This window comes from Ranitomeya imitator, chromosome 3, assembly GCF_032444005.1.
Source record: "Ranitomeya imitator isolate aRanImi1 chromosome 3, aRanImi1.pri, whole genome shotgun sequence".
In the NCBI taxonomy this organism is placed as follows: Eukaryota; Metazoa; Chordata; class Amphibia; order Anura; family Dendrobatidae; genus Ranitomeya; species Ranitomeya imitator.
Window position 1 is genome coordinate 268,886,650 of NC_091284.1, and position 17,952 is coordinate 268,904,601.

Genomic DNA, 17,952 nt, shown 5'->3' on the forward strand with positions numbered 1-17,952 from the left:
TATGTAGCTTTAGTCACTCATTGACCTTTCGAAGAACTGATATTTTGATGTTTTGAAAGCCCTTTATGTGCAGGTGTGTTTTCTGTCTTTGTCCCTTTGTGCTGATCACATACAATAACAACCAGCCAACTATATATTGTAATTCTACTAAGAACAGTAAGGTGTTAATATAATAAAATAACCAAGCTACGGTGAAGAGGTTTGTTCCTAAAAATTAATGTAATAGTGAGTCATGGAGATTGTGGATTCACAGAAGCAGTGACTGTTTGGTAATTAGTAGTGATGATTGAACGTGATTGGATAAGGTGTTATCGAGCACGCTCGGGTGCTAATGAAGTGTCTTCGGCGTGCTTGAATAGTATCTTCGGGTCCCACCAGCTGCATGTCTCATGGCTGTTCGTCAGCTACAACACATGCAGGGATCGCCTAACAGCAATAATCAAATCAATGCAGTCTTCCATATGGGTAAAGTCCCCCCAGAAAATTCACCCAAGCCCTTTTCACTGCAACAGACAACATCTCAATCTGTTTCTGATTTCTTTGCGCCATTGCCTGATAACACACTGGCCGCTGAGAGTGCAGCACAACCTGCACAAGAGGAGATATCAAACATGGCACGATCCTCCATCCAGATCAAAATTCCACACAAACAAGCACGGAGCCTGAAATTCAGAAGACACTTCTGAAGGCTGTGCAACCTGATCGTCCTCGAAATTCATGACTGACTGACACTGAACTTTGTAAGAACTTAGTCATAATTTTTGCTCATCTGAGTTGCACAAAAATGTTGCGACATTTCAAGTTTTATGCCAGAATTCTTCCAAAAACAGCTTAATGAATCTGGCAATTTATTCCCATGTTAGTTGATCTTGTAGAAAATCTATCTTCTGACTCCCAGCCATGTTAGACCAGTCCAATAACTGAGGTGAGTTAGTGACCTAGTCCCTATTCTAAGAAATCCTATATACACTCCAAGGCAAGGACTGCTTTGCTTTAATGGGGTTGTCTGGTCACACCATATTGATGACCTATCCATGTAAGGCCATGTTCACACAGTGCGTTTTTTTCTGCGGAACCGCAGCGTTTTTGCCGCTGCGGTTCCGCAGCTGTTTTCCATGCAGGGTACAGTACACTGTACCCTATGGAAAACAGGAACCACTGTGCACATGATGCGGGAATCGGGAAAAAAAGCCGCGCTGAATAGCCGCGGTAAAAAAGAAGTACCATGTCACTTCTTTTTTCGGAGCCGCAGCGGTTCTGCACCCATAGACCTTCATTGTGAGGTCAAACCCGCAGTAAAACCCGCAGATCAAAAATATATCTGCGGGTTTTATTGCGGTTTGTGGTGCCGAACCGCTGCAGCAGGAAGTGCGGGGAAGCGGGCGGAAGTGTGTGGGCGGAGTGTGGCTGCCCCGATCCCACCCCCCCATGCTCCGATGCTCCCCCCCGTACTCCGATGCCCCCCCCCGTGCTCCGATGCCCCCCCCCCCCGTGCCCTAATCTCCCCCCCCTTATACTTACCCGGCCTCCCGGTGTCCGTCCGGCCGTCTTCTCCCTGGGCGCCGCCATCTTGCAAAATGGCGGGCGCATGCGCAGTGCGCCCGCCGAATCTGCCGGCCGGCAGATCGTTCCAAAGTGCATTTTGATCACTGAGATAGGTTATATCTCAGTGATCAAAATAAAAAAATAGTAAATGACACCCCCCCCCTTTGTCGCCCCCATAGGTAGGGACAATAAAAAAAATTAAGAATTTTTTTTTTTTTCCCCTAAGGTTATGGGTAGGGTTAGGGGTAGGGTTAGGGTTAGGGTATTTTCAGCCATTTTAACCCTAAAAAAACTTCCTAGAAAACACACAGACTCTGCATAGAAAACTGCATAAAAAAAAGGATCAAAAAACGCATCAAAAAACGCACCAAAAATGCACAAAAAAAGGACCAAAAAAAGGACCTGCGTTTTCTGCCAAGAGCTGCGGTTTCAGTCCTGAAAAAAAAAAAGGATGGAAATCAGGAACGTGTGAACATACCCTATAGGTCATCAGTATAAGATCAGTGGGGGTATGTCGCCTGGCACCGCCACTGATTAACTATTATTTGCAATGACAAGTTTATAAATGTTAAAATAAAATAAATTAAAATGTATGCAAATTGTAGTGATACAATTTTACCACAGACATAAAGTACAATGTGTCATGAAAAAGACTCGCTCACAGAAATATGTAGTGGCATTCCAGACGTATTACCATATATAAAGTGATACCGAAGTATCGAAAAATCTAACCTTGTCAGGAAGGTGGAAGGGGTTAAAGAAATCTTGTATAAACATAAACCGTTTTTATTTGGGGTCTTTGTCTTCTAGGAGGAAAAGGCTTTGGGACTGCTAAATATTTCTGTATATAGTTTGGAAAAACCTCCGGAGGCAAAATCCAAAAAAAAGTAGTAAGTATTAAAGTAATTTTAGAAAGCCATCTTTAAAATATAACTGAAAGCCAATTTAGGGGGTTTATATTCTTGTTTCTTCCAGTGAATTTCAGCTCTCCCACCCAACTTACAAGCAATTTGTATTTGCCGCAGACAAGCTGACTGACATGGAAATGTGAGTGCATCAACCAATATCTTGTAAATTCCTGGTTTTTAAAGCTCTTTTCTGTGAGCTTGGTATTGACTATGAAAACCATACCTTTGAAGGGGTTCTCTGGAAATATAAAAAAGAAAGGCATTACAAAAAAAATTCCTAAGTACTTTAATTTAGCAAATAATTGTTTTGTCTTGGGAGGTAATGTTCACCTCCCCATGTGTAAGGGATTTTACTGTTGTTGCCCCTTTTTATGTCAATGTGTGACCACACCACCTAAGTATTTTACCAGTCAAAGTAGTTAAAATAAAAAAGTAAAGACAACATTTCACTGTACACAATGCAATATTAATAATTTAAAAGTAAAAAAAAAAAGTCATCTTCTTTAGTTACGCAAGGAGCTCCAGCATTGTCTAGATGCAGGCAGTGACTTCACTAGAGCTTTCAGATGCCTACCTTCATCAGTGGACAGTGATGTATGCCACGGATTATGCTATGGCATTTGTTACCTACTGGATATCGTGGCAACTGCTAAACATACAGGTTTTTATAGTATACATTGCAATTAAATAATAGCTTTGGTATTCCATATGTTTTAGGGGGTATATACTAATAGAAGTATGAACAAGATGATGGTGAAAATGAGATAGAGATAGCTTACCGGGGGTATCGGCAGCGCTGGTGGAGCATGGTCCCAGGCAGGTGCGGTGGCCTCTGCGAAATCCCATCCCAGGCTGGTGTGGGCAAGTGCGGGCAGGTGACACTGGTTCTGCCAAGATCTCAATCTGAGCATTCACCGACCCCAGTGGCCATTTTCCCGGAGGCCACTGCATTGCAGAAATGGATGTGCGGGGCCTGTGGGCTTTCACAAAAGCCAAGTCTGCCGCACCTGCTGCTCCAGCCTGGGAAGGGAGTGCGAGCATTGCGTGGCAGCGTCTGACCAGGACCGCCGCAGAATCGCCCGACTCTTGCTGCCGCCACAGTATTTGTAAGTATATTCCAACTATAAGACGCACCCCCATTTTCCCACAACATTTTTTGGGGAAAAAGTGCACCTTTATAGGCCGAAAAATACCATTTTAAATATGGAGGAAAAGTGTGAGTGGGCTGAATACTGCTCTACAGATCATAATCTTGCCACCATGTGCACAACTGCAGCATAAATGCTTCCCACAGAACCACTATGGAAAACTGAAAATGTTCAATTTTTTTAAATTCAATTTGTAAACTGTGCAAGGGTTTTTAAAAGTGCGTTAATCACAAAATAATCTCCCTTGCCAGTATCTTTCTCTATGGTTTCCCTTTTCTCTCATTTGCAGGTGGTTAACGTCTCTCTTAAAAACACTGCAGAAATATAAAGCTCCACAAAGTTCAAGCCATTCACGAGAGGAAGGTATTTGTTTCTGATATACATCGTGGTGTATAATTGATGGGGGAAGTGCAATATTACAAAAACTTCGTTTAACCCCTTAATGTCACTGATGCACATTAAAACGGCGTCCGCTGAGGGACCTTATTCCTTCATTGCCGTTTTAAAACGGTGATCGGGATTAAGGTTATAGTCTCCCCCCAGAGTCCAGAAATCTTTGGGGTTTGAGCTACCAGGGGCGTCTGAGACCCGGAAGAACACGATCAGGGCCAGATTTTCCAGTCCCTGATCACTTAAGAAAAAAGCGTCTGCTATAGGTGTCTGCTATTAATCATTTCACTCTCTTCTGACATGATATACATGTCCACAAGGCCTACCTTAGTCCGATTAATTTTTTAGCTTTTTGTTATTTTTTTTTCTCATTCTTTGTGGTTGGTGTTAGGGCTGACGCCTGTAGGGTTAGTGCTTTATTGTTTGGGTTCGGGCATGGGCTTGGCCTTATTGTTGAGGTCGGACTTATTGCTGGGGTTGGGATTAGGTCGATATGACAACTAGTGTTGATTACAAGTGCACGCTAGTAGAGTTTGCATCGGGATGCTCGGGTATGCACAGAGTATCATGGGTAATTTAGTCTCCACTTTGCATGTTTCACCGCTGTTAAACAACCAAAAATAAAACTTTTTTATTTTGGGTGTCCAACAGCCACGAAACATGTGAAGTGGGTCTCAAACATGTTGCTTTAGCACCCGCGATACTTGGTGCATACCAGATGCAAACGAGACATATTCAATATGACTACCTAAAGTTCAAAATCCTCACTATGGATAAAATCCTTTAGGGATGTAGTTTTCAAAATGGGGTCCTTAATGGGGGGGGGGGTGAGGTCTGCTGTTTGGGTGCCTTGGGGGACCTGCAAATGTGACATGTCGCCTGCAATCCGTTCCGAGCCCTTCATTTTGTCAAAATAGAACTTTTTGACTGAATGCGGCAATACCCCACATGTGAAGTGGGTAGCAAACTGTGGGGGTCCACTTTTTAGTAGTTTCTCTTGCAAAAGTAAGAAATTTGGGGCTAAAGCAAGATTTTAGAGGTAAAATTATTATTTTTTCATTCCACTTTGCATTCATTCCTTTTGTAGCAACTGAAGGATTAATTTTCGAGTTCATAAGAGGGCGCCCTCTGCTGGTTGTCCTCATATGAACTCGAGCCTGGGAGCTTTCTAGGAAAGTTCCCACGATCTAGAAACAGCCAGCAGAGGGCGCCTCACCGCAAATGAAGCTAAATATAGGTCATTGACCTACTTTACCTTCATTTTCCGGGGTTTTTGCAGCCATGAGCATCATTGCATTAGCAAAGCTCGTGGCTGCAAAATATTTTAACCCCTTCAGATGGATTTACATCGTTGGACGTTACAGATCTGCGGAGGGTAAGGATATTGTTGGTTTATTATGTTTTTTTTCTTACAGAACGAGGGTCTTCAGTGACTGGATTGGGCGTAGAATAAAATACTCCAACAACCATTGTTTTTATTTCATTAAAATAATTTTAAATAATGTGTTTGTGTTTTATTTAACCCTTTCCTAGTATTGGATTAATAATGGATAGGTGTCATAATTGACGCCTCTCCATTATTAATTTGGCTTAATGTCACCTTACAATAGCAAGGTGGCATTAACCCTTCATTACCCCATATCCCACCGCTACACGGGAGTGGGAAGAGAGTGGCCAAGTGCCAGAATAGGCGCATCTTCCAGATGTGCCTTTTCTGGGGTGGCTGGGGGCAGATGTTTTTAGTCAGGGGGGGGCCAATAATCGTGGACCCTCTCCAGGCTATTAATATCTGCCCTCAGTCACTGGCTTTACTACTCTGGCGGAGAAAATTGTGCGGGAGCCCACGCCAATTTTTTCCACCTTTTAACCCTTTAATTTAGTAGATAGAACGGCCAAATTTTGCAGATACACACTACTGACATTAGTAGTGTGGAATCTGCAAAAAAATGGAGAGAAGACATGGTTTACTGTATGTAAACCATGTCTCAAATCATGTCGGGTTTAGGAAGGAGAAAGAAAAAGCCGGTAATTGAATTACCGGCTTTCAAGCTATATAGCACTGGAATATATATATATATATATATATATATATATATATATATATATATATATATATATATATATATATATATATATATATATATATATATATATATATATATATATACACATACACATATATACACATACACATACACATACACATATATATATATATCAGTGAGACACATACACATATATATATATATATATATGTATGTGTCTCACTGATATATATATGTATGTGTATATATATATATATATATTATATAATATATATCTCTATTCTATGTGTACTCATTTATTCTACCTATTGGACTGGAAGCTGTCAGTGTGATTTTACTGTACAGCGCACAGAATTACCGGCTTTTCTCGCTAACACCGCTGCGTGTTTCTCGCAAGTCACACTGCTTGTCCGTGTGTAATCCGTATTTTTCACGCTTCCATAGACTTTCATTGGCGTATTTCTTGCGCAGTACGGTGACAAACGCAGCATGCTGCGATTTTGTACGGCCGTAGAAAGCCGTATAATACTGATCAGTAAAATACGGCAGATAGGAGCAGGGGCATAGAGAATAATTGTGCCGTATTTTTTGCGAGTTTTACGGACGTAGTTTCTGCGCTCTTACGTCCATAAAACTCGCAAGTGTGACGCCGGCCTAAAGCAAACTGCCAAAACAATCCCCATCACATTAATAAAGTAATACTGAAGTGCAGCGTGAAAACGCACATTTCACCTTCAGCTCTAACATATTGGATCTAGGCCGTTAACCGCGTGATGACATAGTAAGGTACAACGAGTTCCATAAATCCCAAATCTTATTAAATTTCTCTAAACAACCTCTATTCTGATATAAGGTTCGTTCGCATGGTATGATTGAATTTACCAGCTCTATCCAGGCCCTGAGAGATGGATGTGTAGAGCCCATCCAGCCTAAGGCTATTAATTTGCTTGCCAGGAAAAGTGTCTCTCTTAAGAAGATTTGAACGTGGTGCCCCCACATCTCTTCCTCTAATACCCCAAATAAACATACTAACGGAGTCAGAGGAACGGGAATATGTACAAGAGAGATCAACAATGAAGTTACCTCATTCCAATAAGATAGAATTGGACATTCCCATATCATGTGTATAAAATCTGCCTCCCCTGCACGGCATCTGAAGCATTCTGAGGATTGAGACCATCCGATTTTGAATAGTCGTAACGGAGCTAGATATGATTGATGTAATATATGCATTTGTATCATTTTATTGTTAGCTGATGGGGATACCTTAGTTGGGGATTCAAGATCCACCTCCCAGTCCTCACCTTGAAGATCACTCACCAGGACCTTCCACTTTTCTCTGACTGGCAATAGAACAGAATCAGCACCTACGGATAACATAGAAGTATATAATGTGGAGATGAGACCACGGGGTCCCTGTGATTTAAGGATCCCAATCAGTGGGAAGGAAGATATTGCTTGCGTCATGTTTATGCTACAAGCATGTGACTGAATCGTCGATCTAAGCTGGAGATAGCGAAAAAATTGAGGCCTTGGTATATCATACCTAAGTTGCAGTTGGTCAAAGGACATTAAGGCACCCCGTTCATAAAGATCATTAAGTGACAAAACTCCATGTGATATCCAGAATTGAGCAGATGGGTTATTCAATAGCCCCAGGAAGTATTCATTATTACATAAGGGCATTTCGGCTATAATGCCATCATTATCGCCACCTCGCCAACCGAAGTAGTGGTGATAGTCTAGGGATATAAGGTCTGTTTACTTCCAAGAAACCAAACGGGCAATCAGTCTTTGCGGCATGAGCCAGATGGCTCTCTGAATTTGGTAGACAGCCCCCAGGCATCCATTTTCCCAGAGCTCTAAGTTGTCGAGCTAAATTATATAAAAAAGAATCTGTTAACGCCGCCCCTCCCATTTGCTTAGACCTATGTAAAGTAGACATTTGAAGTTTAGGTCTAGCCTGTCCCCATATAAAGGACGTAGCTAGCGAATTTAAACTTGGAAAAAAAGGATCTAGGGACCGATACTGCACTATGTTGGAGGGAGTAATTAAGCTTCGGGAGCAATATCATTTTAATCAGGTTTATGCGGCCAGAGACAGACAATGGTAATTTACTCCATATAACAAATTTGCGTTTCACGAAATCCAATAACGGGAGAATATTAAACTGTAGATCAAGTCTACTCCATTTTGGTATAATTTTTCCTAGGTATTTAAATTTAGAGATGACCGGTAATGGGGAAAACACGTCAAGATGATCTGATGAGACATGGGCAAGAGGCATTAAGGCGGACTTATCCCAGTTGATATATAGTCCAGAAGGCCTACCAAATCCCTCTATAATGGTGATCACATGTGTTAGGGTCTCCTCCACTTCATCCATAAATATTACCATATCATCCGCATATAGACCAATAGTATCCGTGCGATCTGCTATTGTAATGCCCCTGATAGCTGGAGTGGACCTCATGCATATTGCCAGTGCTTCTATCGCAAGGGCAAAAAGGGCCGGAGAAAGAGGACATCCCTGACGAGTCCCCCTTTTCAAGAAGAATGATTCAGAAATAGAGCTATTAATAATTATTCGGAATTTTGGTTTCATATATATTGCGCCAATCCACTTTTGAAATTTAGGACCAAATCGATATCTCTGTAAACATGCAGATAGGAAAGGCCGTTCGTGAGAATCAAATGCCTTGGCTGCGTGGAGCACTATATGGGGCAAGTGTCTGTATGGGGCCATAACGTTTGTGCAGCACTATATGGGGCAAGTGTCTGTATGGGGCCATAAATAACGTTTGTGGAGCATTACGGTATATGGGGCAAGTGTCTGTATGGCGCATCTTATGGGGCCATAATTAAGGTTTGTGCACCACTATATGGGGCAAATATCTTTATGGAGCATCTTATGGGGCCATAATCAGCATTTGTGCACCATTATATTGGGCAAATGTGTCTATGGATCATCTTATGGGGCCATTATTAACCTTTATGCAGGATTGTATGGGGCATATTTTAATATGGAGCATCTTATCGGGCCATCATAAACTTTATGGAGCATTATATGGGGCTCCTGATTCAATATGGATATTCAAAAACACTTAACCTACTGATGTCTCAATTAATTTTACTTTTATTGGTATCTATTTTTACTTTTGACATTTACCGGTAGCTGCTGCATTTCCTACCCTAGGCTTATACTCGAGTCATTAAGTTTTCCCAGTTTTTTGTGGCAAAATTAGGGGGGGTCGGCTTATACTCGAGTATATACGGTATATAATAAATTCGGTACAGTGGTTCAGTGCAGGACAAGCTGTGAATATTTTCATAATAATTTGCGAAAGGTATGAACTGTCCTAAAAATATGTCTGTTGTCTTCCTGATCTAAGGATCTCTGCTTTTAGTTTAGATAAATCTGTGGTGCACTTTATGTACATGCTCAGTAGTGAGGCAGTGCTGTGGAGCTGGAGTTGAGCCGGAAGTCAGGGAAATTAAGGAATCTGAGTTGTTGGTTTGGCTTACCAAAGGTGTGCAGTTTAGAATATTGTCACTTCTGGGTATTTTCTGTCATGTAGCCCCCACCCAAGACACTTCAAATATGATGTCCCTAAAAAAAAATTAAAATAATAATAAAAAAAAAATAGATATATATATATATTTTGTTGGAAAAATGAAAAGTTGCTGATCTTTGAACCCTTCTAACTTCCTTATTGTTTTATGTTTCAATAATGATGCAGATGTAAGAGAACATGTGAGAAATGTTATTTATTAACTATTTTTGTGTAGTATAACTACTTGATTTAAGGACATAAAAATTTAAAGTTTGAAAATTGCAAAATTTTCGATATTTTCATAAATTTATGCAAATCATATTGATCAAATTCTATCACTATCATGAGGTACATCATATCACAAAACGGCAGTCTAATGACAGGGATCCATTGACGCGTTCCAGTGTTATTATCACATAGTGATACTGGTCAGATTTTATAAATTTGGCCTGGTCATTAAGGTCAAAACCGGGTAAGGGTTCACAGGTCTACATGCTTCCTATCCTGTGATACCTCAGGGCAGCTCTCCTAGGGAGGACAGGGTGTTTACCATTCTTTCACTTACTCTAAAGTTGTAACATCTTTGCTTATTCAGGAGAATATTATCTAAACTGCCATTGGAAAATCTCTAACAGTCTGTGTGAGAGAAAAATACCAATCTTAGTAAATTTCCATTACAGTGTACCAGGAATTGTAAAATGGAGCAGCTCTTCTTGGATAGACAGATAGGTAGATAGATATGCAGTGTCTTGACAAAGAATCAGTCTCTCTGTGTACTTTTCCATATTTTCTTCCACAAACCTAAGTGTATTTCATTGGGATTCTATCTGCTATATCAACAAACAGTAGCAAGTATTTGTGAAGTGTAAATGAAATGATACATGGTTTGGTTATCTGATTATTTAAAAAATATAAATCTGAAAATTGTTATTTTTCTATTCAGCCCACTGTAGTTTTATACCCTTAAATAAAATTGTTAGTGATCAATTGATCAATTGCCTCTGGAAGTCACATAATTAGTAAATTGAGCCCACCTGTGTCTACTTTATTCTCAATATAACTACAGCTGTTCTGTGAAGGCCTCAGAGGGTTGTTTGAGAGCATTAGAGATCAAACAATATAATGAAAACCCAATGGACATGCCAGACAGGTCAGGGATAAAGTTGTTGAGAAGAGTAAAGCAAGGCTATCTTAAAAATTAAATAAAAAATTTCCCAAGCTGTGAACATCACACAGACCACTTTTCAATCCCTCATCCACAAATGGAAGGAGAAGGACACAACTGCAAACCTACCAAGACATGTCAGTCCACCTAAACTGATATCCCAAGCAAGGAGAGCACTAATTGGAGAAGCAGCCCAGAGGTCCATGGTCACTCTGGAGGAGTTGCAGAGATCCACAGATCAGGTGGGAGAATCTGTCCACACGACAACCATTAGTCTTATATTCCATAAATCTGTTATTTATGGAACAGTGGCAAGAAGAAAGCCATTTTTTTTTTAAAGTAAGCCACATGTAGTCCCGTTTGCAGTTTGCAAAAAGCCATTTAGGGTACACAGCTAGCTTGTGGAAGAAGGTGCTGTGGTCAGATGAGATAAAAGTAGAACTTGTTAGGCTAAATAGAAATCTCTGGCAGAAAATGAACGCTGCACACCACCCTGAAAACACCGTCCCCACCGTCCAACTTGGTGGTGGCAGCATCATGGTGTGGGGATGCTTTTCTTCACCAGGGATATGGAAGGTGGATGGAGCTAAATAAAGGGCAATCCTGGAGAAAAACCTGTTAGAGGCTGCAAAAGATGTGAAACTGGAGCGTATGTTCACCTTCTAGAGAGAGCTACAAAGGAGTGTTTCAGATCAAAGCATATTCATGTGTTTTGAATGGCCCAGACTTGAAAATTGCTGTTCATGAATGGTCTCCATCCAATCTCACTGAGCCTCTAGCTATAGTTTGCAAAGAAGAATTGGCAAAAATTTCAGCCCCTATATTTGCAAAGCTGGTAGAGACCTACCACAAAAGACTTGCTGCTGTAATGGCAGCAAAAGGTGGTCCTACAACTTATTGACTTGAATACAAATGTACCTCACAATCTTCAGATATATATTTTTAAAACACACACACTCCCTGTGTGTGCATGTGCATTTATATACACAAACTAATGGACAGTACATATAATATACATGCACACACTATGTGTGTGTAGATACATAGCTGTATATAAATACACATGCACACACTAATATGTAAATCCTGGAAAATGTACAGTACAGACCTAAAGTTTGGACACACTTCATTTAAAGATTTTTCTGTATTTTCATGACTATAAAAATTGTAAATTCACACTGAAGGCATCAAAACTGAATTAACACATGTGAAATTATATAATTAACAAAAAAGTGTGAAACAAATGAAAATATGTCTTATATTCTAGGTTCTTCAAAGTAGTCACCTTTTGCTTTGACGACTGCTTTGCACACTCTTGGCATTCTCTTGATGAGCTTCAAGAGGTAGTCACCGGAAATGGTTTTCACTTCACAGGTGTGCCCTGTCAGGTTTAATAAGTGGGATTTCTTGCCTTATAAATGGGGTTGGGACCATCAGTTGTGTTGTGCAGAAGTCTGGTGGATACACAGCTGATAGTCCTACTGAATAGACTTGTTAGAATTTCTATTATGGCAAGAAAAAAGCAGCTAAGTAAAGAAAAACGAGTGGCCATCATTACTTTAAGAAATGAAGATCAGTCAGTCCGAAAAATTGGGAAAACTTTGAAAGTGTCCCCAAGTGCAGTGACAAAAACCATCAAGCACTACAAAGAAACTGGCTCACATGAGGACCGCCCCAGGAAAGGAAGACCAAGAGTCACCTCTGCTTCTGAGGATAAGTTTATCCGAGTCACCAGCCTCAGAAATCGCAGGTTAACAGCAGCTCAGATTAGAGACCAGGTCAATGCCACACAGAGTTCTAGCAGCAGACACATCTCCACTGCAACTGTTAAGAGGAGACTTTGTGCAGCAGGCCTTCATGGTAAAATAGCTGCTAGGAAACCACTGCTAAGGACAGGCAACAAGCAGAAGAGACTTGTTTGGGCTAAAGAACACAAGGATCGGACATTAGACCAGTGGAAATCTGTGCTTTGGTCTGATGAGTCCAAATTTGAGATCTTTGGTTCCAATCACCGTGTCTTTGTGCGACACAGAAAAGGTGAACGGATGGAATCTACATGCCTTGTTCCCACCATGAAGCATGGAGGAAGATGTGTGGGGGTGCTTTGCTGGTGACACTGTTGGGGATTTATTCAAAATTGAAAGCATACTAAACCAGCATGACTACCACAGCATCTTGCATCGGCATGCTATTCCATCCGGTTTGTGTTTAGTTGGACCATCATTTATTTTTCAACAGGACAATGACCCCAAACACACCTCCAGGCTGTGTAAGGGCTATTTGACCACGAAGGCGAGTCATGGGGTGCTACGCCAGATGACCTGGCCTCCACAGTCACCGGACCTGAACCCAATCGAGATGGTTTGGGGTGAGCTGGACTGCAGAGTGAAGGCAAAAGGCCAACAAGTGCTAAGCATTTCTGGGAACTCCTTCAAGATTGTTGGAAGACCATTCCCGGTGACTACCCCTTGAAGCTCATCAAGAGAATGCCAAGAGTGTGCAAAGCAGTCATCAAAGCGAAAAGTGGCTACTTTGAAGAACCTATAATATAAGACATTTTTAGTTGTTTCACACTTTTTTGTTAAGTATATAATTCCACATGTGTTAATTCATAGTTTTGATGCCTTCAGTGTGAATTTACAATTTTCATAGTCATGAAAATACAGAAAAACCTTTAAATGAAAAGGTGTGTCCAAACTTTTGGTCTGTACTGTACCTGACATTTTCGTTTTCTTGAGTCCTAAGGCAGCACACAAAAGGGTTAATGACACTTCGACTGCCCATATAGAATGGCTATATTATTGAGCAGTTCAGTAGAATTAAGACAATTACTCAATTATACCTTAAAGTGAAGGCGAGACAAATGATGTATAGCAGTAAATAAATCGTGTGTGAGTCTCACCCTAGCTTTGGTAATATATTTGTAGAGGGTATAATTGAGTACCGTATATACTCGAGTATAAGCCGAGATTTTCAGCCCCAAAAAATGAGCTGAAAGTGCCCTTCTCAGCTTATACTCGAGTCCTGGTCGGCGGGTGAGGGGGAGCGATGACTGTCAAACACTCACCTGCTCCCAGCGCTCCTGACGCGGTCCCTGCATGTCTCACGGTCTTCGGGCGCGGCAGCTTCTTCCCCTGTTCAGCGGTCACTGGTACCGCTCATTAAGGTAATGAATATGAACTCCACTCCCATAGGGGTGGAGCTGCATATTCATTACTGTAATGAGCGGTACTATGTGATCGCTCACTACAGGAAAAAGATGCCGTGCCCGGAGACCGTGGGACATGCAGGGACCGAGTCAGGAGCGCCGGGAGCAGGTGAGTATTTCATATTCACCTTTCCGCGTTCCACCGACGCTCCGTCTTCTGCGTCCTCTGCACTGACTGTTCAGGTCAGAGGGCGCGATGACATATTAGTGTGCGCGCCGCCCTCTGCCTGAACAGTTACTGCGGAGAGAAGGGACGCTGAGGAGCAGAATTATATGGGGAATCTATGGGGCCATAAAGAACTGCATGGAGCATTATATGGGGCCGTAAAGAACTGCATGGAGCATTATATGGGGCATCTATGGGGCCATAAAGAACTGCATGGAGCATTATATGGGGCCATAAAGAACTGCATGGAGCATTATACGGGGCATATTTGTATATGGAGCATCTTATGGGGCCATAATGAACAGTATGGAGCATTATATTGGGCTCCTGATTCAATATGGATATTCAAAAACACTTAATAATAATATACCGTATATACTAGAGTATAAGCCGACCCGAGTATAAGCCGACCCCACTAATTTTGCCACAAAAAACTGGGAAAACCTATTGACTCGAGTATAAGCCTAGGGTGGAAATGCAGCATGTACCGGTGAATTTCAAAAACAAAAATAGATCATTATTTCCCCATAGCTGTGCCATATAGTGCTCTGCACTGTTCATACTGCCCCATAGCTGTGCCATATAGTGCTCTGCACTGTTCATATTCCCCCTTGGCTGTGCCATATAGTGCTCTGCACTGTTCATATTCCCCCTTGGCTGTGTCCAATACAGTGCTCTGCACTGTTCATATTCCCCCTTGGCTGTGCCCCATACAGTGCTCTGCACCGTTCATATTCCCCCTTGGCTGTGCCCCATACAGTGCTCTGCACCGTTCATATTCCCCCTTGGCTGTGCCCCATACAGTGCTCTGCACCGTTCATATTCCCCCTTGGCTGTGTCCCATACAGTGCTCTGCACTGTTCATATTCCCCCTTGGCTGTGCCATATAGTGCTCTGCAGCGTTTATATCTCCCCATAGCTGTGCCCCATACAGTGCTCTGCACCGTTCATATATCCCCATAGATGCTCCACATAAATCTGTGCCATGGCCGCTGCTGCTGCAATAAAAAAAAAAAATGCCATACTCACCTCGCTGCTTGCAGCTCCCAGCGTCCGGTCCCGGCGTCTCCCCGCTCTGACTGATCAGGCAGAGGGCGCCGCGCACACTATATGCGTCATCGCGCCCTCTGACCTGAACAGTCAGAGCGGAGCGACGCCGGGAAGATGGAGCGGCGCCCGGCGGCTGGAACGCGCACAGGTGAATATTACATACTTACCTAGTCCCAGCGATCCTGGCGCTCCCTCTGCCTGTCACAGCTGTCTTCGGTGCCGCAGATTCTTTCTCTATCAGCGGTCACCGGCACCGCTGATTAGAGAAATGAATAGGCGGCTCCGCCCCTATGGGAGGTGGAGCCGCCTATTCATTTTTCTAATGAGCGGTCTCACGTGACCGCTGAAGAGGGGAAGAAGCTGCAGCACAGAAGCCCGTGGGACGGCAGGGACAGCGCGAGGATCGCTGGGACTAGGTAAGTATACCTTAGCGCCCTCACCCCCTCACCCGCCGACCCCACCGCTACCGTGACTCGAGTATAAGCCGAGTGGGGCACTTTCAGCCCAAAAATTTGGGCTGAAAATCTCGGCTTATACTAGAGTATATACGGTAGTAATAATAATTTTATTTATATAGCGCCAACATATTCCGCAGCACTTTACAAATTATAAAGGGGAGTTATACAGACAATAGACATTACAGCATAACAGAAATCACAGTTCAAAATAGATACCAAGAGGAATGAGGGCCCTGCTCGCAAGCTTACAAACTATGAGGAAAAGGGGAGACACGAGAGGTGGATGGACCTACTGATGTCTCAATTAATTTTACTTTTATTGGTATCTATTTTTATTTTTGACATTTACCGGTAGCTGCTGCATTTTCCAACCTAGGCTTATACTTGAGTCAATAAGTTTTCCCAGTTTTTTGTTGCAAAATTAGGGGGGTCGGCATATACTCTGGTCGGCCTCTACTCGCATATATATGGTAATTGACTTATTCCAATGATCTGCTAATTAATCTCTTCTCTCCAGTCGGTGGAAGTTTTTTTTTGTCTGAGATTAAGTGTGTGTGTGTGTGTGTGTCTAATCATAAGGGTACACCCCCTCTTGAAAAGTAAGATTTTGATCAATATGATTCTGAACACAAGAAAATTCAAAATCTTCATGTAAGAAAAATTAAAACAATGGTTACACTTAATCCTTTTGTTTTTTTTTTCTTTTTCTACCCATTGAGAATATGTATAGTCTCAGCTGTTAGAGCATACATCTGTAAAAGAGGGTTTGGAGATAGTCATGGCACCCTTGAAATTGTTCCAGAAAATGAAGTATTTCTCCCCAAGAATTCTTGCAATTACACGTTTTGTTATGCATGTGTTTCACTTGTGTGTATTTGAACAATACTCAAAAGAGGAAAAAAGTAAAGTTGGACATAATTTCACACACAACCCCCAACATGGGGGTAAGCAACTTTGTTTCAAGAATGTAATGCTTGTTCAAACTCACCTGTGGCAAATAACAGGTATGGCTAATATGAAAATTACACCTGAAACCAGGTAAAAAGGGGAGAAGTTGACTCTGCCTTTTGCATTTTGTGTCACACTAAGCATGGAGAACAGAGAGAAGAGAACTGTCTGAACTACTGAGAACCAAAATTGTTGAAAAATATAAACAATGTTACGGTTACAAGTCCATCTCCAGAGATCTTGATGTTCCTTTGTCCACGGTCCTCAACATAATCAAGAACGTTACAACCATGGCAATGTAGCTAATCCCCCTGGACGTGGACTGCAAAGAAAAATTGATGAAAGGCTGCAACGCAGGAAAGTCCTGATGGTGGATAATCAGGCTCAATCAAGTTCCAAAGAAATTCAAGCTGTCCGGCAGGCTGAGGGTGCATCAGTGTTAGCGCCAACCATCCGTGTTTAATTTAATTCAAATGTAATTGATTTCTGTTTTACCGAGAATGGAATGAGGCATACAAAGAAAACACCCTAACTACAGTCAAATATGATGGAGGCTCAAAGATGTTTTGGGATGGTTTTGCTGCCTTTGTCACTGGGTGCCTTGACACTGTGCAAGGCATCATGTGTAGTGCACAGTGTCAGAAAGTCGAGTTTGCGTCATGGGTCTTTCAGCAAGGCAATGACCGCACACAGAAATGGTTGGAAACAAAGCACTGGGGACTTCTGAAGTGGCCGGCACTGAGTCTGAATCTAAATACCATTGAAAACTTGACGAGCAGTCTCAAATTACTGTTGGGAAAAGGCACCCTTCAAATATGAGAGACCTGGATCTGTTTGCAAAAGAACGGTCCAAAATTTCAGTTGAGGTGTAAGAAGGTTGTTGCTGGCTATTAGAAGCGATTGATTGCAGTTATTTATTCCAAAGTGCGTGCAACCAAATATTAAGCTGAATTTGTGTGTGCTTTTTTGTGTGTTCCAATATACATTAAAGGTAATAAATGTGTATAACAAAACACGTGACATTTCAGTAATTTTCTGGGATAAATACTTCATTTTCTGGAACAATTTCAGGGGTGACAACACTTTCAGCCAGGTATAGCTGTTGGCAAAGAGATCATTAAGCTAATTCTTATAGTGCTTGGCATAAATGAGTACTCCCCTTTAAAAAGTAAGATTTTATTAAATATCTGCCAGAATACAAGATCAATTTTCAAAATTTTGACAAGACTGAGTTTCATAAAACATTTTTTAACCCATAACCTGAGAGGAAGGTTAATATACATATCGTTGCAAATTCTTCTTCAGCTTTAGTTGATGCAAAAATGAATACACCCTATGTCAAAAACTTCTAAGCATGGAATGAAAA

The 17,952-nt window shown here is 41.7% G+C and overlaps 1 protein-coding gene across 3 annotated transcripts in view; it reads left to right on the top strand.

Moving 5' to 3' along the window:
• Positions 1-17,952, top strand: part of CNKSR1 (connector enhancer of kinase suppressor of Ras 1) — an 81,037-nt gene that overhangs the window by 59,138 nt on the left and 3,947 nt on the right. For all 3 annotated transcript variants that reach the window (XM_069756464.1, XM_069756463.1, XM_069756465.1), the window contains 3 exons: positions 2,356-2,435; positions 2,521-2,592; positions 3,891-3,964. In XM_069756464.1, coding sequence (XP_069612565.1) covers positions 2,356-2,435; positions 2,521-2,592; positions 3,891-3,964 — 226 coding nt within the window. The remainder of the gene's footprint in view (positions 1-2,355; positions 2,436-2,520; positions 2,593-3,890; positions 3,965-17,952) is intronic.